The sequence below is a fragment of the Clupea harengus genome, chromosome 20 (genome assembly GCF_900700415.2).
Source record: "Clupea harengus chromosome 20, Ch_v2.0.2, whole genome shotgun sequence".
Lineage (NCBI taxonomy): Eukaryota > Metazoa > Chordata > Actinopteri > Clupeiformes > Clupeidae > Clupea > Clupea harengus.
In genome coordinates, this window is record NC_045171.1 from 16,661,543 (window position 1) to 16,684,785 (window position 23,243).

The 23,243-nt window shown below is 46.9% G+C and overlaps 1 protein-coding gene across 3 annotated transcripts in view; it reads right to left on the minus strand.

The window, feature by feature from the left end:
• zgc:158464 (uncharacterized protein LOC791139 homolog) overlaps window positions 1–23,243 on the minus strand; it is a 130,383-nt gene that overhangs the window by 27,524 nt on the left and 79,616 nt on the right. Inside the window, exons 3-5 of one of the 3 annotated variants that reach the window (XM_031558066.2) lie at window positions 14,726–14,941; window positions 13,319–13,420; window positions 267–419 (exon numbers count right to left, since the gene is read on the minus strand). In XM_031558066.2, coding sequence (XP_031413926.1) covers window positions 267–419; window positions 13,319–13,420; window positions 14,726–14,941 — 471 coding nt within the window. The remainder of the gene's footprint in view (window positions 1–266; window positions 420–13,318; window positions 13,421–14,725; window positions 14,942–23,243) is intronic. The other 2 variants (XM_031558067.2, XM_031558068.2) reach the window with 2 other exon arrangements.

Consider the following 23,243-nt stretch of genomic DNA (forward strand, 5'->3'; position numbering starts at 1 on the left):
AAATAATATTAGTGGAGTTTAAACAGTCTTAGAGCCACTGTCATGCTCTGGTTACAGACTGTGAGTGCACAAGCGTCCATTTTCTACAGTACACAGACATGTTTGCGTGTTGCTCCGTCATTATTACTCATAAGCGTATGGTGCGTTCACTATAACTGCGGTGTAGTGTGCGTGTATATCATAGTTACAGAGTAAACTGGGCAGCACTGCTTTGGGGGCTGGGGGTCAGGACGGACGGTAGGGTGGGGGTTAACGGGGACACCCACCATGATGAAGCTGCTCACAGGGAAGTTGTCCGCCAGGCGGGGGCTGGGTGCACTGGGAGGGGGGTGGGTGCTCGACAGCCTCGGCCAGGGGGGGGCTAGTGTCCAGCTGCCCCACTGGGGGGGGCCAGGGCAGGTCTTTAATCACTTTAATCTCTACTGCAGGCAGAGAGGGGCATCAGAGGGGGAGGATGAGATGAAAAAGAGCAGGTGAAAGAGAGAGAGAGAGAGAAAGAAGAAGAGAAAGATAGATCAAGGTTAGGAAAATGATTAGGGAAAGAGAGAGAAGAAACGAGAGCGAGAGAGAATGAAGAGGAGAAAGGGATCAAGGGGGAAAACAGGGGAGGAGAGAAAACAAGAAGCAGATTAAGAGACAGAACATCAAGCAAGAAAAAGTACTTTTAAGACTAAACGTTCCAGAATGTTCTCCGATCATCTACGGCAACAGCTACGGGAAGAAGAAAAGAGGAACAGGACAAGACTGAAAACAGAGAAAAGAAGCCATGTTTTATTAGTTCACTAGACTCTGCTCTTCTCTGCTGCCTTTCACTCTCTCTCTCTCTCTCTCTCTCTCTCTCTCTCTCTCTCTCTCTCTCTCTCTCTCTCTCTCTCCCCATCTATGTTCACAGACCCTGTTACAAGGTGTTTCACCTGGGGGATTCACAGTTATGAGTTCAGGCGGCTTTAATTGCGCCCGTGGATCGGGCAGGTAGGGCAGACTCAGGAGTCGTAGCGATGAAGCCCTAACAACGTGCTCCACAGGACTAAGCTGATTTAGAGCTGATGCAGAGGAAAAAAAGAGAGAGCGTGAGAGAAAGAGAGAGAGAGGAGAGAGAGAGAGAGAGAGACAGAGCGAGAGAGAGAGAGAGGAGGAAAGCCGAGGGGTAAGCATGAGCAGGGAGCAGAGCCATGCCAAACAGCAGATAGAAGAGAGAAGAGGAGATAAAAGGAGACGCGATGTGGAGGCTTTCAAATGGCATTGTTTCCCACACCGCTGGAAGATAAAGTGTGTGTAGGACAGAATTCTGCCATGCAGATAAAGGCGGACAACAAACGCGCCTGCTCTGATTCTCGACTAATGCACTCCCACACACACACACACACACACACAGTGGTATTACTAGAATAGTTTTACTGGCACATCACTCCTGGGGTTTCAGTGGAGTTTGTTTAATAGTGCGGCAAACTAAATAAGATGAAGAGGGAGAGTGGGAGAGAGAGAGAGAGAGAGAGAGAGAGAGAGAGCGGGAAGTAAGACAGAAAAAGCAAGAGAGAGAGAGAGAGAGAGAGAGAGAGGCTAACAGATATATAAAAAAGAAAGGTAGTGAGAGACAGAAAGGTAAAGACAGAGCAGACAAATGAAGAGAGAGATGAGGGGAGAGAGAGAGCTAACGCTAGGGCTGGTTTGATGAGGCAGGCTGGAGTGTGCTGGAGCTCACTACCCAAATGAGATGTTGCCTGCGCTGACAGACACCTAAGCAGCAGCGTTTGAGTGGATTAATGGAACAAAAGGCTGCCTCTCTTTAATGTCAACGCTTTTCTTCTCTCTCTCCTCTCCTCCCCTTCCCTCGCTTTCTCCCAGCCCACTAACAAGCCATTGTGACAGAACTGCAGGGGAGGGTGATAGAACAAAAAAATGACAATAAACTATTCACCCGAACACACACACACACACACACACACACGTTTGCATAGACACAATGAAGTTCACTCAGCTACTGTTTGTGTTTGTGAGCATGTGTGTGTGTGTATGTCAGAGAAAGAGAAAGTGTGGAGAGCGCCTGTATGTGTCTGTTGTCACCTCTGTAGGGAATGTAAAACTGACAATGTTTCACGACCCTCTGTGTGTGTGTGTGTGTGTGTGTGTGTGTGTGTGTGTGTGTGTGTGTGTGTGTGTGTGTATCCGTGGTAACAGTGGGTTTATGTGCTTATAAAACAGGCTTCTCTAATGAAAGTGAATGAGCTGATGGACTCCTTTGTCCTTGTGGTGCTCCCATGTGTGTGAGCAGGCAGCAGAGGAGCTCTTCACTGGGGCCAGGAGCTTCAGGAGCAGTCTGAGGGACGGAGCAGAGAGAAGAACCCTGAGGCGAGGGCTTTGGCAGGGAACACACACCAAGGTCAGGGACAAGAGTCAATCTCTGTATATATATGTGTGTTTGCGTGTGTGTGCATTGTGAATCCTGGAGAGAGTCTCTAGGTGTGTGTATTTGTGTGTGTGTGTGTGCGTGTGTGTGCGATCGTGAGTCCTGATGAGAGATAACCCATTCATGAGAGTGTCTCGTGTGTGTGTGTGTGTGTGTGTGTGTGTGTGTGTGTGTGTGTCCTGGTCAGAAAAAGTCCATGTGGATCATTACAGTGGCCTACCATGTCATATGGTCCCACTCACAGCCTGCTGCACACTAAGCCTTATGTCAACACCAGGCTGGTGCATCAGCATCGTCTGTCACTTCTGTGTCTCTGTCACAGTTTGTCCTTTTCTCCAACTAGCATGCTGTCATGCCATGTCCATCATTGACTTTGGAAAGCAACCTTCAGTTACACCGTTGGATAGATAGATACACTCTATTGGATAGAAATGGATTATAAACAGTCAAGCCCTTATGCCTGAGGGACAGGAAAGGTGACAATAATTTGTTACACTTTTTGTCAATTTCAGCGGAATTCTCCTCACATTCCTCAGGTTGTCTGTCCACTGTGTGCACTAAAAAAAAACTAAAAATAATAATAATAATAAAAAAATCATAAATACAACAAAAATCAACTCTGTTTCCCATTTACAGAGCCAGGACAACACCAAACAACGAAGCTTGTTTCCAGCCAATCAACACGTTGCTTCAGGAGCACGGAAGGGAGGAGTGCAAATTGATTGGCTTCTTGATCTCAAATATCAACAACCCTTTGACAGAATTGAGCACCGCGCCTTTAAATGTTGGTAAGACTTACTACCCAATCTTTTGAGGAGCAGATGACCGGTCAGGGCATCACCACGACGAGTGTTTGTGGAGGGGTGTCTCTATGACAACAGCTTAGAGGATGCTGTGGATGCCTTTGAGCTGAAGGCACAGATGACCAACAGGAAATGACCATTACATTTTTTTTTTATAAATAAATAAAATAAAAGTCCATTTTGGCCAGGCTGTTCCAACATCTCACCCACTGGGAGAAATGAGCGATATCTGCTGAGACATGACACAGGACTCCACAGCTGGGCTGAGTAGTCAACAGGCAAGTCTCACCATGGCTATCGTCAAAGCTCATCGCCATGACGACCGTCATATGAGGAGTGTCTCCATGACAATAGCCCATGGGATGCTATTATCGTCTCGCTTCCTCCTCTCCTGGTTTCTAAATGGGACGGGTCACGGAGAGGTCAGCTGCTCTGACAGCCCATAATAAGATGTCTGTGTATGGCAGGGTTGCCGTCAGCACTGATAAAGCGCTAATTCTCATTTCACGTTTCAGATTAGTGTGTAATTGTGTCGGGAGAGAAGGGCTGAAACTAAGCTGCCTCATGGCGAGGATGAGGAGAAGACAGCTACGAAACAGGAGACACACACACACACACACACACACACACATATATATATATATAAAAAGACAAAACATCATGCTCCTATATACACACAAGTACATCTATAAACACTCAATATATCACTCGTAATATCACTCAAACATATTTGAACCCACACACACACTGAGATGAACTGTCATACTCCACAGACACACCATATTTCCATTGAAGGTAAACTGATTTAAGTGTCAGCCTTCCAGAAAACAACTAATTTCAGCTTGTTAGGGTGGGACCTGTTTAGATTTTGCATTCAGCATCAGAGAGAGAAAGAGTTTGTCTGTGTGTGTGTATATCTCTCTCTCATTCTATGTGTGTGTGTGTAAAGTGAATATGTTTGTGTGTGTATCTCTCTCTCTCTCTCACTCATTCTATGTGTGTGTGTGTGTGTGTGTGTGTGTGTGTGTGAGAGAGAGCGAGAGAGAGAGTACAGAGGAGTGTGTTATGCAGAGACATGCATAGGTGTGTTTAAGGGTTTGTTGAGAGTGCAGAACTAGTTGTGAGAGAACAGGAGCTGAGAGGGTGATGAGTTTATCTTCATTTCACACATAGAAGAAAGGAGGGATGAGAGGTGGAGAGTGTGAGAGAGAGAGAGAGAGAGAGAGAGAGGGAGAGGAGGTGGGAAAGGAGGAGAGAGGATAGGAGAGGTAAAGGAAGAGAGAGAAAGAAAGAGAGAAGAGAGGTGGAGAGAGAGAGAAATAGAGGATAGAGGTAGAGAGAGAGAAAGAGAGGGGAGAAGAGGTAGAAAGAGAGATGAACAGAGAGAGTAGGAGAAGTGGAGAAAGAGAGAGGATAGGAGAGGTCGAGAGAGAGGAAAGGTGGAGAGAGAGATGGAGGAACAGAAAAAGAAGGAGAGGTGGAGAGAGAAAGAGGAAGAGAGATGAAGAGAGGTTAGAGTGGAAGCTGTGAGGAAGAAAGCAAGATAGGGAGAAGAAGGAGATGTAGAAGAGGGAGAGAAAGAAAGGTGAACAGGATATAGGAGACCCACACTGTCACACACACTTAAAATACATAATTATACTCTCACTGACCTTATATTCATATATTCACACACTCTACTCTGCCACACAAATGCACACACGTACACACACACGCGAGCACACACACGCGCGCGCACACAGACACATGCGTTGTGCCTATTCTTTGAAGTGTCCCTGAGTCCCTCTGATAGTGTGTGAGAACTCTGGCTGACCGCTCTGCAACATTAGCCAGTCTTTCAGAGTGTCTCCATAGGTAACATGCTGGCCTCTGCACGACCCAATCAGCTTAGAGCATTCTGTGCACTGAATTCTGGGTAAAACATTAGCCTCTCACGGTTCAAAGCTCCAGAGGGGTACGCGGGGGAGAACCCCAGGGCAATGTCACAGCTCTACACACATACACATACATACACACACACACACACACACCCTAATTTACACACACACACACACACACACACACACACACACACACTAATGTACACACACACACACACACAGCTATACACTCTCACACAAACTCACACATTCTCTAGAGGCTAAGTCATATATCAGCCTCCATAAGCTAGCATTTGACACAAATACACTCCTACTTTAGCCTGGTATATACCCCAGCCTACGCTAGCTTCTTTGCACTAAATAAAACAGCCTGGTATACTGTATATCCCAGCCTACGCTAGCTCCTTTGCAGTATATAAAACAGCCTGGTGTATATCCCAGCCTACGCTAGCTCCTTTGCAGTATATAAAACAGAGGGACATATTAACTTCAAGGAATATGGATCAGTGATAAAGAAATGCTGAGAAGAGAAATGGAGGAAACGCACTGCTGTATTACACACATCTACAACAATGTGGAGCGCACGCACACACACACACACACACACACATACACACACACACACACACACACGTTGCTGAAACATCGCAGCAGTAAAGACACAGGGCTACACAACACAAAACTGTGACACTGAGGCCCAATCACAACCTCAAACACACACACACACACACACACACAACTGTACAAGGACACTCAAGACGCACTGCTGCACAACAACAATCTGCAACTACATGATAATGCCTACCCTGACCTGGGCTGACTGATATCAGCACGCACTGACACCTAACATAGACAAGCAGATCAGACCCATCACACAGATTTAAGAGTGCAGTTTGCATTTTGGCACAGCCCATATGGGTGTATGACTGTGTATGTGTATGTGTGTGTGTGAGTGTGTGTATGCAGGTACCTCACTGCAAACACACTTTCGGCGTCTGAGGCCGAGCTAAGCTGTGTGCATAACAGAGATCTGTAACGCACACGATGCCACACACCAATCAGAGCTCTGTTTGCATCTTGACACATTGCGGCATGCACACACACACACACACACACACACACACACAGAGCATGTTGCTGCCAGAGTCTGAGGCCGAGCTAAGCTGTTTAATCATCATCAAACACGGGTGTGTGTGTGACGCCAGGGAGCCTGTTGGTGCAGTTGGTATCGGGCGCAGAGTTCCCTGATACTGGGGAGGACGCATGGAGGGCATCTGACAGTCTTTACATGCACTTAGTGCAAACACACACACACACACACACACACACACACACACACACACACACATCTGGCAGGACGCTTGCTTGAAGGTTAATAGAGAAAGGCTGTAACAGCTGTGCAGTGGATATGGGGTTACGCAGTGAGAGAGGTCAAAAGGTCACCGGTGTGAAATGTGGGAGTGTAATATGTCTATGAAAAACGTGTGCCGAAGGTCATTTTCTCTCTTCATGACCAGTGTGTGTGCACACATTTGTTTGCATGTAAGTCACTAAGAATGTGACTGTTTATGTGTGTGTGTGGGACTCTGTGTGTGTGTGCGTGTGTTTTGTGAATGCATGCATGTGTTGCTATGTGCTTGTGTGTGAATATATGGGAATGTGTGTATGGGTTTGTCAGCATGTACTAGTGTGCATGTTTACAGATGGAGCTATGTGTTTCTTTTTACGTGTGTGTGTGTGTGTGTGTGTGTGTGTGCGTATGCATGCATTGGTTTGGAAGCATGCAAGTGTGTGTGTATCTGTGTGTGTAGACGTTGTAGATATGTGGATGTGTATTCATGTGCTTGTTTGTGTGCGTACATGTGTATGTGTGTGTGTGTATGCATGCCTCCTCTGGACTCTGATTAGAAGCAGCAGCGTGACGGAACACCCGTCACACCCCATCCCTCCGTCACGCACCACAGCTCTGCTCTGCACTTACCGAAATAAACAAAACAAAGCAAGCTCACACACACACACACACACACACACACAGAATCAGAAAGCCTTACGTTTTTCACAGCCATCCTTTGTCTCTCTCAAAAGCTCTTTCCTGTTTGCCATGCGGCCCCTGTTTGTTTGCCGGCGTCTTATTTTTAATTACATGCTAATAAGGCATTATGGCACACGGCATTGTCTCATGAATCACAGGACGAACGGCGACGCAGTCGGCTCCTGTGGAGGGCCGTTTAATTCGGAGCGGCTAATTGCATCCACGTTGCGCAGTGAGTTTTGTGCGCCGTCGCTAAATCGGAGTTGTTAACCCGCATTGTTAAGCATCGCTGAGAGACTGCATACGCAAGGCCTCTCTCCAGGGAGCTAAAGGCTTTGTGATACGCCTCATATAATGAATTCTGATTGGAGAGGGGAAGCAACAACACTCTTAAAATGCACCTCAGAGGCGGGGGAGTCGTAGTGTGTTTGAGACGCACGGGGAAAAGAGGGAGGAAATACATACGACACATCTGAACCAAAGAGTAAGTATGAATAAAGGAGGAAATCTCATCACAGGACAGAGGTGGAGTGGGGAGAGGAGAGGTGGGTGAAGGTGAAGTAGTTGAGGCTTGAATGCATTAAGTGTAACTGGTTTGTGTGTGTGTGTGTGTGTGTGTGTGTGTGTGTGTGTGTGTGTGTGTGTATGCGTCTGTGTGTGTGTGTGTGTGTGTGTGTGTGTGTGTGTGTGTGTGTGTGTGTGTGTGTGTGTGTGTATAGGGAGAATGTGTAAAGAAAGTCATAGTATGTGCTTTTCAGGGGTACATTTGTTGTGTACGTTGTGAACATTTGTAGTAGGTAATTACCTTGGTATCTAAATGTCATCATTCCGTATATATGTGTGTGTGTGTGTGGTGTGGCAGCGTGGACTCTCAGTGCAGCGGCTGGCCCAAATGTGTGTAAGTAAAGATAAGGCGAGTCCAGCTGCTTCGGCTTTTCGATCTTGAAAACACACACACGTCAGGAGAGTTATCACATGGTGGAGGAGGGAGGAGTGTGTGACCTGTGTGTGTGTGTGTGTGTGTGTGTGTGTGTGTGTGCGCGCTTGTGTGTGTGCTGGTATCTGAGTATTAGAAAAGCCTGGAAGAAAAAAAATGAATTGAATTTGTGTGTGTAGGAAAGAGATGGTGTGTGCATTTGTCTAATGGTTGTATGTAAGGGGCTGCGTGTGCATAGATATGTGAACGTGTGTGTTTGTGTTTCTACGTGTCTGGCTATACACATGAAGTGTGAAGTGTGTGCATATGTATGTGTGTTCATATGCAGTTTTGTGTATCTGTAGAGACATGCTGTGGAGACGATAGCTGGTATTTCTGGGGGGGGGGGGGGGGGGCATGGCTTTGAAAAAGTCACCTTATGAAGCGGAGGGGTCCAGTGGCCCTAGTTCCAGCACTGTGTCTATCCCTTCCCAGACACACACACACATTACCGGATTTAAAGCAATTCAATTATTTACTTAAACTATCAGCGTAGGCGCTGCGCAGTGGAGGACGTTAAGCTCTTGAAGACTCATTAAAGAACCATGAGGCAGTGAGGACTCCTGGGGTCTCCAGCCTGACATCGGCTGCTCTTATCTGGGCAGCAGAGAGAGAGAGCAATGCCCCCTCTGGCCCTGGGCCAACTTAATGGAGTGGGCAATGCATACAGAAACGAATACACACACGCACACCAGCACACACACACACACACACTCATGGGCAAATACAAACACACACATACAGTGCCTTGCATAAGTATTCACCCCCTTGGATGTTTTACGCTTTTATAAATAAATCATGGTCAACATAAGTTGGCTTTTTAAAAAATAAATTAAAAATACAATACAATACCCGGGTTCTTCACCAATCAAAGCTTTATGGAAGAGAGCCACTGTTGAAAAAAACTCATATCAAATATCGACTAGAGTTCGCCAAAAGGCATGTGGGAGATTCCATGGTCAAGTGAAAGAAGGTTCTGTGGTCTGATGAGACCAAAGTGGAGCTTTTTTTCAACAGTGGCTCTCTTCCATAAAGCTTTGATTGGTGAAGAACCCGGGCAACAGTTGTTGTATGCAAAGTCTCTCCCATCGAAGCTTGTAACTCCTTCAGAGTAGTCTTGGTGGCCTTTCTCACTAGTCTCCATCTTTCACGGTCACTCAGTTTGTGAGGACGGCCTGCTCTAGGCAGATTTACACATGTGCCATATTCCTTCCATATCTTGATGATGGATTTAACAGAATTCCAGGGGATGTTTAGTGCCTTGGACATTGTTTTGTATCCTTCCCCTGACTTATACTTTTAAATAACCTTTTCTCTGAGTTGCTCGGAGTGTTCTTTTGTCTTCATGGTGTAACGGTAGCCAGGAATACTGATTACTGAATACTGACCAGTGAATGGACCTTCCAGACACAGGTCTCGTTATACTACAATCACTTGAGACACATTCACTGCACACTGATCCCCATTTCACTAATTGTGAGACTACTAGCACCAATTGGCTGGACCTCTGTTGAATTAGGTCAGTCTCTTTAAAGGGGGTGAATACTTATGCAATCACTTATTTTACATTACATATTTTCATTTAATTGACATTATTGTGTAGAAATCTGTTTTCACTTTGACATGAGAGGGCTTTTTTGTAATTTTTTTGTCAAAAAAGCCAACTTATATTGACCATGATTGATTTATAAAAGCAATAAAAGAGTAAAACATCCAAGGGGGTGAATACTTATGCAAGGCACTGTACCCGTGCACATACACATGTACACACACACAGTCACAGACACGCAAGTGAGGGAGAGGTTTAAGTAACAGTCTTTCTGTGGTCAGACACACTGATATACTCCTCAGATTTCTAATGACTGCCTCACTGAGCAAGTGTGTGTGTGTGTGTGTGTGTGTGGGGGGGGGGGGGGTGGTAGGGTTGTGTGAGATGCCTAACAGATGAGCCATGTACACTCATAAGTACATGCACACACAAGACACTGCCCTCAACACACACACACACACACACACACAGGGGATGGGAGAGGATTAGGTAACAGTCTTCCTGTGACAAGGCACCCTAACACACTCCTCAAGTTTCAAATGACTTCCTGACCGAGTGTGTTTGTGCACTTATGCATGCATACTCATACGTGCACACACACACACACACACACACACACACAGCCAATACGCAACACTCCAGGCTGACACAGACACTCTTCACAGGGGTCATAATCTAATGCATCTTCATCTTTACACAGCCCTGGTCTCATCCATCATATACTCAACACCCTGAGAGAGAGGGGGGGGGGGGGGGGGGGGGGGAGAGAGAGAGAGGGAAAGAGAGAGAGGGGGAGAGAGGAGAGAGAGAGAGAGAGAGAGAGAGAGGGATGGGATGCAAACGCCACAAGATGACTGATTAACTTTGGAGAGCACAGATACACCCTACTCGCCCTCCAACAAGACTAGAATTTGCATCGGGCAGCACATCTGTCCAGTGCTAACCTCACACCGAATATTAATGAACTATTGTCACACTCACACACACGCAAACAAACCTACAAACCTACATACAGACACACACACACACACACACACGCAAACAAACCTACATACAGATACACACACACACACACACAAACACATGCACGCACGCAAACAAACCTACATACAGATACACAGACCCACATACACACACAAACACACGCAAACATACCTACATACAGATACACACACACACACACACACGCACACACACACACACACACACACACACACACACACACACACACACACGCAAACACAAACACACTCTTCTAAACAGTGAAGTGATGCAGGGGAAAAACAAAAGAAAGTACAAGGCCTCAGGGTATTAGTGTTCATTAGTGTTTTATTTAACGAAGATGAATGAGTAGTTATGAGTATAGAGTTACACGCCTCAGCTGTGCAGATGGAGACTGTAAGTCACACAGGGTTGTCGTCATTACTTTCTTTCCTTCCTTCTCCCCTTCCTTCCTTCTTGCTTTTTATTTCTTTCTTTCTTTCTTTCTTTCTTTTTTTTCGGGCCATTACATCTCCCTCAGGAGAAAGCAGCCTTCACATATTTCTTCATTATGCTACCGCTAGTTTTGCCAGTTGATTGTGTAATTTGATGGTTGTGTATGTGTAATTTCATGGTTGTGTATGTGTAATTTGATGGTTGTGTGTGTACGAGTGTGCCAACAGAGGATATGAGAGCCTTTTTTTGATTCCGCCGCGTTCAAATCACAGGAGAAAGTTTGAAAGGAAAATTACTCCATTATTCATCATCTTAAATGGGGGAAAAAAAAGCCTTTTTTTTGTTTTTGTTGAAAAAGCCTGCGATGTAAAATCTCTGCATCGCCGACCCAAATCTGTCTAAATCACAACAATCAGCCCGAAACGTTTTCTTCCAGTTGCCAGGATACGGAAGGACTGTCATTACACGGAGACAGACAGAGGAAAACGACTGGGCTTTATCGATCCAACCTCAGGGCCCTGTGTTGACCTTCCGTGACCTATGACCTCCAGTGATTGATCTTTGCCAGACGGTGAGCCTCGGAGGCCCAACCTGGGGCAGGATGGTGAGGCAGTGGCCCTACAGGCATCTCTAGTCTCTCAGATCTAGGCTTCTAAGACTTCTGACTCTGACTTGTTTTTTTTCTGCCGTCTCTGGGCTTTGATGATAGAGATGTCTGCAACAAATGGAGTTCATGACAGGGTCTTCACACACACACACACACACAAAATTTCTTGAATTTCTCGCTCTCCTCTTTTCCCTCTCCCTCTCTTTTCCTAAACCTCTCTCCCTTTCTCTTCAACTCTCTCCTGTGCTTTCTCTGTTTCTCTTTCTCTCTCTCTGACTCTTCTGTTGAATGATGGTGTGCCAGGGGAAGCAGTGTTTGTCTCCTCCAAACGTCGGCACGTTGTTCCTGAGAGAGAGCAACACGGGACACAGACTCCAGTCGGAGAAAGTTCAGGACAGAGGAATCAAAGCTTTCAGAAACATCGCCTGCGCTGAAAGCCTCAGAGAGAGAGAGAGAGAGAGAGAGAGAGAGAGAGAGAGAGAGAGAGAGAGAGAGAGAGGGAGAGAGAGAGACGGATGCAGTCAGCTGTCTGTTATGGCAGACAGCGCTTTGAAATACACACGGAACAAAATGTCTCATCAAAGAGGGGATGGAGCAGAGAGCAATTTGTAAACACCAAATGAAATATGGATTCATCAGAGAGCAGGCGGTGGGGAAGAAAGGAGTCAGAATTAGGATGAGGACGCAACAAGGCAACGTTTTTCAAACAGCACACTCTTTACCCACAATTCACCCCAAACCTGCACACTAATGTTTTTAACAAATATTTTCTGAGGAGATACAGCATGCACACCCATTTAGCCACACACACACACACACACACACACACACACACAATTTCAAGTCCACCACTCCCAGTTCTATTCATTGTCAGTTTTGATACAGAGGAATTGCCGTTACAGTAGCACAAAGTGGCAGACAAAGTGGCAGCCACATCCTTCTTCTCCAGTACACACAGGAGAGAGTGAGGAGAGACAGACAGACAGACAGACAGACAGACAGTGTCAACTCGGGAACAGTGATGGAATGTAACTGGCACCAACAATGACAGACAGACAGACAGACAGTCGGCAGACACAGAGTAGAGAGAATAAGACGGACACCTCCACAGTCTGAAAGACACCTAACCCCACATCAACTCCACACTAGCCTTATGGGGGAGGAAGGGAGGGAGAGAAAAGACAAGATGTTAGCAAGCAGGAGAAAGGACAGGCAAACTGATAAACTCACAAACAAGCTGACAGACAGACAGACAGACAGACAGACAGACAGACAGACAGACAGACAGACAGACAGACAGACGTGTCCTCCCTCGCCAGGAGGAACCAGATGCACCCTATAGAAGATGGAAAGAAGAAGAAGAAGATGGAAAAACAGCCTAGAGGGAAGAGCCATGAGGGCACACACAGAACAAGAGAAAGAAAGACAGACAGACAGACAGCTTCAAGTCAATCAAGCAAAAAAAGGAAAACAGCAGTCCTAGATAAGTTAAGTTAAGAGACAGACAGACAGACAGACAGACAGACAAAGACAGACAGACAGAAAGGGTAAGTAAGCATTAAGGCAGCCAGTGAGACAGACAGGTCTGGCGGTGAGACGGTGTCCCCTGCGTCCCTGTGTGGGGTACCTTTGGGGGCTTTAGGTTGGGGGTCCTTAGTCCTGGGGGGGGGTTCTGCTCCTCTGCCTCCTACTGAGCCCTCGGCGCTAACGCAGCCATAACACAGCAGAGCTGTCCGGGGTGGGGGGGGAAGAACACCACAAAAAAGAAGAAAAATAGGAAAAAAGAAAAATAGAAAAAAATGATAATAAAAAAGAGCTCCTGAGAATGTTTTGGCTTAGCTCATACTTTAGCTTAGCTTAGTTATAGAGTCGTTTCATTGAAAGGCTCGTCTTCTTATTAAAATTTTTTTTTTGCTGAATATCAAAATGTCAAGTGCTTTTCTCCCTCCTGGAACATCCCAGAATAGTTATGGCCTTGCTAGCTCTTCAGGAACTAACACAAGTACCATTCAATGACAAACACACAGACACAGACACAGACACACACACACACACACACACACACACACACACACACACACACACAGACACAGACACAGACACAGACACACACACAGACACACACAGACACACAGCTCCACATCAGTTTCTGTGCAGCACCTACACACCATCAGATCCCTTGAAAGTGACACACATGCAGACAAAGACAGAGAGAGCCCCACTCACACACACACACTCACACACACACACACACACACACACACACACACACACACACACCTCTACAGAGATGAGATGCCGGTCCCCAGACACCCTACAAAAGCCCTTTCAGCTTTGGGAAGAGAAAGAGACAGACAGACAGACAGACAGACACTCTGGATGGAGGGAGAGAAACCACAGGAGGAAACCGTTAGTGTCGGAGAAGAGGAGAGTGAAAAGGAGAGGAGAGGAGGAAGAGAGTGGGTGAGTCATCAATAAAGAGAGAGAAAAAAAGAACTGTGTGATTTCCATCATTGGATTTAAGCAGAAAAACCCACGCCCCAGCAACAACACCACACACACATACACACAGACACACACACACCCCTGTATATCTTTCACTCTTCTTTTGTTCACTCACACACACTCATATCATTCACTCTCTCTTGTTCATTCACTCAGTTAATAGCTTTCCATTAGTCAAATGCTCCAACTCTCTCCTCTCTCTCCAGTTCATTCTAACTCCTCGAGTGTCATGTCATTCTTTCACTTTCTCCACATCTCTCCCTCTACTCTTCTTTCCTCTTAACTTTGCTCTATTAGTTTCCCCCCCACAGTATTTCTCTCTATCTCTATCTATCCTCACTTCCATCCCACTCTCTCTTTCTCTCAATCCCATCCCTCTCTCTCTCAATCTCCCTCTGCCATCCCCCATTTCATATAATTCCTTTCTCTCATCACTCCCTCTCTCCCTCTGTCTCCATCCCTCTCTCTCTCTCTTTCTTTCTCTCTCTCTCTCTCCCCATCCCTCCCATTCTCTCCATCTCTCTCATACCTGCAAAGGCTTTGGAGATGCGCTCCTTCTTCCACTCCCAGGGCTGGTCGTACTCCTCCGGGGGTCTCTCGTCGTCCTGGGGCAGGCGGCTCTCCCGGGGGCAGCGGGGCGGCTCCGGATCCGTGTCGCCCCCGTTCTCCGTCGGCTCGTAGGGCGTGTCGTAGAGGGGCAGTTGTCTCATGGAGCCTTCCTTTGCCCCGCGGCTGCCCCGGATCTCTGTAGCAGGAGAGAAGGAACGAGAGAGGAGGAGGAGAGGAGAGGACAGGAGAGAGAGGAGTGGAGGGTGAGAAGGAAAGAAAGAGTTAGGCTCTGAGAGGTTGGCGTCAGCATAAATATTCTTACATAGCCAGATGTACAGGGAAATAATCAACAGTATATACAAAGGGATCTAAAACAATTATAGCGTTCATTTATGTTTCTAAACCAATCCAAGGGCATCCTGAAGGAAGAAGCCTGGAGGTGTGGGCCTCACAACCTCCACACACACACAACCGTTAGTCTCCCCACAGTGAAATCATGTCATTGAGGTCATATCTGGCTTTGAAACACCACACCAAAGAAGCCAAATGACCTCCAACTTTTTCACATTTAACAAAAAGGTGTGCCCTTTCAGATGGCTCTCGTATTTAAGATTCCTGATGTGATGCCCACTTAAACCTTGAATGCAAATGAAATGATTGAGTGTCCTGTAATGTTAACAACTTGTGCTCGGTCAGCATGAGTCCCCAGCATGTGTTTCTGCTTGCTTAGGCCACACTCCCTGCAACGAGTCATCACTTGTGTAATATGTGTGCGTTTGTGTGTGATGTAGTGTGTGTCTGTGTGTGTGTGTGTGGTGTAGTGTGTGTGTGTGTGTGTGTGTGTGTGTGATGATGGTGTGTGTGTGTGATGTAGTGTGTGTGTGTGTGTGTGTGATGATGGTGTGTGTGTGTGTGTGTGATGATGGTGAGGTAGTGTGTGTGTGGGATGATGGTGAGGTAGTGTGTGTGTGGGATGATGGTGTGTGTGTGTGCGTGTGATGATGGTGATGTAGTGTGTGTGTGTGTGTGATGATGGTGCAAAGACTTGGAAGTGGGAAGTTGAGGAGTGACGTGACGTGACGCGTCTACTCCACTGACTCACGACTCGTTACGCAACACTCAGGCATGAAGGGCTCGTCTTTGGCTTTACACAGTCACTCACACACCTGAGTCACAGCAGCCATCACACTGCTATGATGGAGGAGAGAGAGACAGAGAGAGAGAGAGAGAGAGAGAGAGAGAGACAGAGAGAAAGAAAGACAGTGAAAGAGAGATAGAGAGACAGAAAGAGAGAGACAAAGACAGAGAGAAAGATAGAGGCAAAGACAGAAAATTAATAGATGGATAGAAAGAAAGGAGAGACAGAAGATGGGAGGTGGAGAGGGAGGAGATGGCGGAGATGGCATACGGACACGACACACACACACACACACACACCTGGAGAAAACACAGCACAGCTATCAACAAGAGAGAACTGGAGACTGAATGAACTGCCTTGGAGTCATAGCCACATCCTAAATATCTTCTCCAAAACAGATCTATTTAGAGGTGACAGTACACACTGCTTCATTTAAAGCACGCTATGCACAACAAGTGCATTCGTGCCTCAACCTTGGCATGACTGGCATCAGACTGATCAGCGGTGACGTGCCAGTCATAGCGCCCCCAGGTACCGCCGCAGGGACCGCAGCAGTGCATGCTAGGTAGCGTGGCACAGCGTGGTTCAGCTGCCACTTGAGCAGCCCCACAGGGACAACAGGGACACCAGAGACAGAGACAGCAGCCATTACAGAGGACAGGGAGACATCAGCCAGTTTAATTAACCCAATGTGAATCCTAATGACCCTCTGAACGCCTGTTCGCAGTTCTCACCATGACACCCTATGCTGCTGTGCTACGGCAAGCCAAGAAGGACACCGGCGTACGAGACTGCGAGTGGGAAGCGGGAGTCGTCAGGGGAGATATGGGACGCTAGCACAGTGAAAGCTGCTCTGAAGCTGCCAGCTAATTGTGTTTGAAGTGAATCTGCCCACCTGTGTGTGTGTGTGTGTGTGTGTGTGTGTGTGTGTGTGCGTATCTGTGCTTGAACTGAGATATGCTGGGAGGACTGCTAAAAGAGTGAACCTAGGATGTAGAACCAAAGAATCAAAAAAGATATAAAAAAGACTAGATGGGAAGATACAAAAGAGGATTGAAGAAAGAGAAGACAGAGATGGGGGAAGAGGGGAAATGCATAGAGCCTGGGGTCTGGAGCACCTGTGATGGCCCAGAAAACAGAAGAGAGAAAAATAAAGAGGAGGAGACATGAAAGAGAGAGAGAGAGAGAGAGAGCGAGAGAGAGAGAGAGAGAGAGAGAGTGTGAAAAGAAGAAACAGTCTAACCTTAGGCATATGCACACACGCACACACACACACGCACACACACACACAGCACATTTCCATTAACCTGCTGAATGTGCGATCTGAAATAGCAAACTAAAAAACGAGGAATGGAGACACGCGGACGAGTCGACAAAACAATATTTCGCAAAAATGTTTGCATTTAAGTGAGTCACATGGTGCGTTTCGTGTCTGATGAGGACAAAGAATTATTCTTACCGTTGGTTCAAGAAATAAAGAAATTACTGCAAATCTAAATAGCAACAACAAAATGCCAATATTTAGAAGGTTCATCATGGACAATAACCTCTGAAATGTCTGATATGTGGCCACTGCCAAGTAGAAAGGGTTTGGCTTTCAATAATTACTGCGTGAATCACATGCCCTCGCCGCTTTCCATTAATCACGATCACGACGGCTATCGGTGGAGACCATCTAAATCAAAGTGCTAGGATCTTGGAGATCAATTACCACGCTAACTGAAATGAATGAGTTGAATCCATAACATCACTCAATTGAAAAAACACAAACAGTTCACAATTGTGTTTAGTGTTTTTAAAAACAAAAATGATGCTCGAAACTGCAATGGAAACCTGCCTACACACACACAGTTTTTTTTTTTTATCCCTACCGCTCTCTCTGTGTGTGCCGTCTCATACCCCTACCAGCCTGGCTTTCCCCACAGTGTGACATGTTCAGGGGCCATATGTTCCAAACCGTGTGTTCAGGCTCAGTCCACTCCATCACATTATCACATTTACCCAAAAGAGAGACCAGATCCCTCTTCTTACATGACCTGCATCTTTACTTCTGCTTTCTGACTACCTCTCTCTCTCTCTCTCTCTCTCTCTCTCTCATTATGTCTGAATGTGTCTGTGCGGTGCGTGCGTGTGTGTGTGTGTGTGAGATGAACTGTGAACAATGTGAAATGTGTTTTTGCATGGATAAAAATGTACTTTCTTGTCTTTCGTGTGTGTTTGTGTGCATTTAAATGTACTTGTGTATATATTTACACATTTAAGTGTGTGCGAGTGTGACTGAGTGTGTATGTGAGAGAGAGACAAAGAATGTGTGTGTGCACGTGTGGGCTCTTGCGTGTCTTGCATGTCTGAGTCCCCATCTGCCCATGCAGATTAAAGTAATTGGTGATGCCGTCACCCCTGCTGACCTGTTGCACTCTCTTAACCTCTGGTCACATCTGTTACGGACTGACCAACGTGCGCGCACACACACACACACACACACACACACACACACACACACACACACACACACACACACACACACCTCCCTTCCCCTGCCAATCATCGCCCCCCCCCCGGATACCAGACTTCCTCTCCAGATGTCAACATTCCAAAATCTCCACCGGAATCACTAATCCGGAGGCCGTTAGCTAAGAACATGACCAGACTGGCCTAGGGCAAACTGCTTCCCCATGTCCGCCTCTCTAGATCACCTTCAAACTCTCCATGCTAACTAGCACAGGTCTGGAAGGGGCCACAGAGTCTCTTCTGCATGGGAATGAACAGCTGAAGGACAAGGAGATTTCAACAGTACAATCTAAAATAAAGGGAATCATCGTTCCAATCTAGAATAAAGGGAATCATCGCTCCAATCTAGAATAAAGGAAATCAACAGTACAATCTAGAATAAAGGGAATCATCGTTCCAATCTAGAATAAAGGGAATCATCGTTCCAATCAAGAATAAAGGAAATCAACAGTACAATCTAAAATAAAGGGAATCATCGTTCCAATCTAGAATAATGGAAATCAACTGTACAATCTAGAAAGGGGATCATCGTTCCAATCTAGAATAAAGGGAACCAACGTTCTAATCTAGAATAAAGGAATCTATGGTTCAGTCTAGAATAAAGGTAACAGTTTAAAATATAGGGATTAAATAGCATAGTCCTCCTGTAGCTCAACTGGTAGACGCAGATGCTAACAACACCAAGGTCATGGGATCAGTACTCAAAGAGCGCTCATACTGATCAAGACTTCAATCAGCACTGAACTGTAAGTCACTGCGAGTAAAAGCCCTTGCTACATGACTCAATTTATATTTTATGTAAAGAAATAAATGAGGCTTTCCGGTCCTTTCAGCTCAGAGATGAGTGCTGGTCGTTCCTGGATCGTCCTTGAACTCCTCATCACCCCAGACTTACTGTTGCTGCAGGAGACTTAATCCAGGCAGGCGGTGAACATTCATCACCAAATCCGCCCACAATCCCCAACTATTTCCGTATGAACCTCGCAGAAAAAGGTGTGTGTGTGTAAGGAGGATAGTATGGATGAAATGTGGGACTGTTGAGCTTCTGAGGTGTACGTGTGTATGCAGAGGATTAAATCAAAGACGTTTCTTAAAAGACGGCTCATAAGCATATTAAAAGGCACATCTGATCCTCTTACATATGCACGCGCACGCGCACACGCGCACACACACACACACACACACACACACGTGAATGAAGAGCTGTTTGAAGATAAGCAAAGATGGAAGGGTGTGTGTGTGTGTGTGTGTGTGTGTGTGTGTGTGTGTGTGTGTGTGTGTGTATTTCTCTATGCCCACACAGTTGAGTGCCCTGTGCACAAGGCAGCGGCTCCAGAGCAGGAGGAGAGGAGTGGAGAGGAGATGAGAGGAGAGAGGAGTGAGGAGAGGAGTGAGGAGAGAGGAAGAGAGTAGGAGAGAAGCGAGAGGAGAGGAGCAAGAGGAGAGAGGAAGAGAGAGGAAGAGAGGAGCAAGAAGGAGAGGAGCAAGAGGATTGGCTGGCATTAGGCGCTTGGCAGGGCAGAGTCTATGGGGTCTCCATCGAGGGGATCTGCAGCACTCTGGCTCCATCCCTGGATTAAAGCTGATTGACTTCCACATGAAGGAGAGGGAGCAGAGGGTGTGTGTGTGTGTGTGTGTGTGTGTGTGTGTGTGTGTGTGTGTGTGAGGGGGGCCAGGTGCAGGCAGCCCTGCTATGGCCTCTTGAAGACTGTGTGATTTTTCATCACAGAGGTCTGTGGTACTCAGGACTGTGAGGTTGATGTGTAGATGAAGTGTGTGTGTGTGTGTGTGTGTGTGTGTGTGTGTGTGTGTGTGTGTGTGTGTGTATGTTTGAGAGAGAGAGGGGGGGTGATGAACAGAGTGGCCAGCAAGACTAACAGACAAAAATAAAGCATTTGGTCATCAGTGTAGGTGTGTAAAACTGTTAACACCTAGCCCTGGCCATCAGCAGCAGGGACACAGTTTTAAAGTGAGCTTGGCACATTTACTGAGACGCACGCACGCACGCACGCACGCACGCACAAGCATCTTACAGATATGGTTAAGTTCCACACACACACACTTACACCATTAATTATCCAGTCAGACATTTCCCCACACCTGCTTGCTGAGGGTGGTGATTGTGAGAGGGGCATTATTTAAAACTCTTCATCTGTGCCAGTGGCTGTTCTACAGAGCACACACACTCAGAGACACACATATGACTGCACTTTTGTGCACACACAGCAATAGCATGTTGAGAGACACACACACACACACACACACACACACACACATAAAAGTGTGCTGACACACACACACACACACACACACACACACACACACACACACACACACACACAGAGCGGTGCTGGCAGGCTGATTAACAAAGCCTCTCAAGCAAGACTCCTTCAGCTGGGGCCATTTTCTCCCCCCTCCCCCTCCCCCTCCCCCTCCTCCTCCTCCTCCATCATTCGTGTTATCTCTGTGGCCTTGTGTTGGTGGGAGGACATCACTCTCTGGCAGCAGAGAGCTATTGTGTGTCAAAGTGTGTGTGTGTGTCTGCGCGTGTGTGTGTGTGTACACGCTCTCTGACCTGTATCTTGACACTGAGCAGGAGAGGGATGTGTGTGTGTGTGTGTGTGTGTGTGTGTGTGTGGAGGAGGGTGAGTATAAGGACAGTGTGATATGAACATGTACACTGTATTGACCACAGGAGTCAATCAAAATGACATCATCAATATTTATTTAGAGGAGGGGGGGGGGTCCTTTGTAGGAAAATGACACTTAAAAATGACACTGGGTTGATCACTTCACCTTCAGTGGTATTTCATCGCATTTGGGATGCTTCTAACCTTCAGTCACACGTGTGTGTGTGTCTGTGTGTGTGTCTCTGTGTGTGCGTGTCTGTGTGTGTGTAAAACAGACAGGTGGTAGGGGAGTAGGAATGACCTCCAACCTGTTCTGTCCATCTCTCTCAAGAGTCCTGATCATTAACATACCTGCAGGCCTCCACAATCCCACAAACACAAGCACGCACACACACACACACACACGCACACACAGTCGTAAAACAGTCACACAAGCACACACACACACAAACGCACAGTCATAAAATAGCCACACACACCCACTGCATGCTTACACAAGCACACACACACACTATTATCACTTGCTCAGTCAATCCATTGAATAGCTGCATGCATGCTGCTTTGAGCTAATGCTAGCACTACACATTAAAGGTAAAGGTGTTTTATCCAAGGCGCCTTACAAGGGTTCCTGCAGTCGCCTAGGTCAGCCGTTTACAAGGCACTGCGCCACCAACACCCCATTAGCAATGTTTACACATCTAGAGTGAAGCTGAAGAAAGCATTACATTCTGGGATACCATACTCCAACTGATCTGGTGTGGACAACCTTTTCTGCCCCCTGAGAACCCCCCCCCCCCCCCCCCCGCCCACACACACACACACACACACACACACTCTCTCCCTCAGCCTGTCTCACACACACACACACACACTCTCCTGGTCCTTCCACCCACCCTGACGGCTCAATTTCAGTTACTGTCAGTTCACAGTCCTCTGCTCCACTGCCCCCCAGACAACACAGCCCCAAGGGGGGATGCTGAGAGCTCACTGGGTAAACAATGAAATGGCCTGAGAGAGGGTGTGTGTGTGTGTGTGTGTGTGTGTGTGTGTGTGTGTGTGTGTGTGTGTGTGTGTGTGTGTTTCTGAAGAGGATTGTGCTGAAAGGGTCTATGCTCGAAAAGAGAGGGTAAGCAAATAGAGTTGGAAAGAGAGAGAAAGACTTTAGGGGAATTGGCCAGAGACAGAGAGAGCGACTGAAAGGAAGACACAGAATGAGGAGGACGTGAATAGAGACTGACAGAGAGAGAGAGAGAGAGAGAGAGAGAGAGACTGTAAGGAAGACACAGAAGAGAAGGACGTGAATAGAGACTGACAGAAAGAGAGGGCAGTTCAAACAGATGAGACGAGGCCTTTCTGAAGCCATGGACACACACAGACAGAAAGAGACGGCATGAAGCTTCTCATTGGCCCTTTGTGTCATTTTTCTCCAGTCTCCACATCAATCAACAAATCACACACAAAGCACACCAATGTGTGTGTCTCTCTCTCTCTCTGTGTGTGTGTGTGTGTGTCCCTCTTCCTCTGTCTCTTTTTCTTGGTATTCCCATCCATCTCTCTCTCTGTCTCTTCCTCTCTCATTCTTCCTTCTCCCCTTCTCCATCTCTCCATCCTTGTCTTCATCTCTCTCTCTCTGTCTGTCTCTCTCTCTGTTGTCCCAGTCTGTCCAGTGGGACGTCGGCTTCTTTATCTGTCCCTCACAGGAGGAGTGCAGTGGCTGAGATCCCTCTGTCTGTGTGCCCCCCCCCCTCTTCTCAGTTACCCTGTCTCTATCTCTGGTGATGGGGGGTGTGGCGAAGGGGTGGCAAGTGGAAAGAGGGGTGTCTGGCAATGGGGTGTGTGGGGCCCTCTCTGCCCGCTGTGCAAGGCTGGCGGCCGGTATTTTCAGAGGCGCAGACAGATTTTTGGGGGAGCTGAAAAGAGCAGCCGGCCTGAAGCCAAAGGCGTATTTTGGGGACTAGTGTGTGTGTGTGTGTGTGTCTGTGTGGTATGTGTTTGTGTGTATCTTGTCTCATGAACATGGTTGCTATAAAAATGTATATATGTGCATGGCTCCACATACCCGGGGTTTGTGCTGGCCGCAGTATGTCTAGTGTGTGTGTGTGTGTGTGTGTGTGTCTGTGTGTGTGTGTGTGTGTGTGTGTGTGTGTGTGTCTGTGTGCATGTGCGTGTGCACGCGCGCCTGTTTGCTCCCTCATGAACATAGTTTCAGTAACCACATT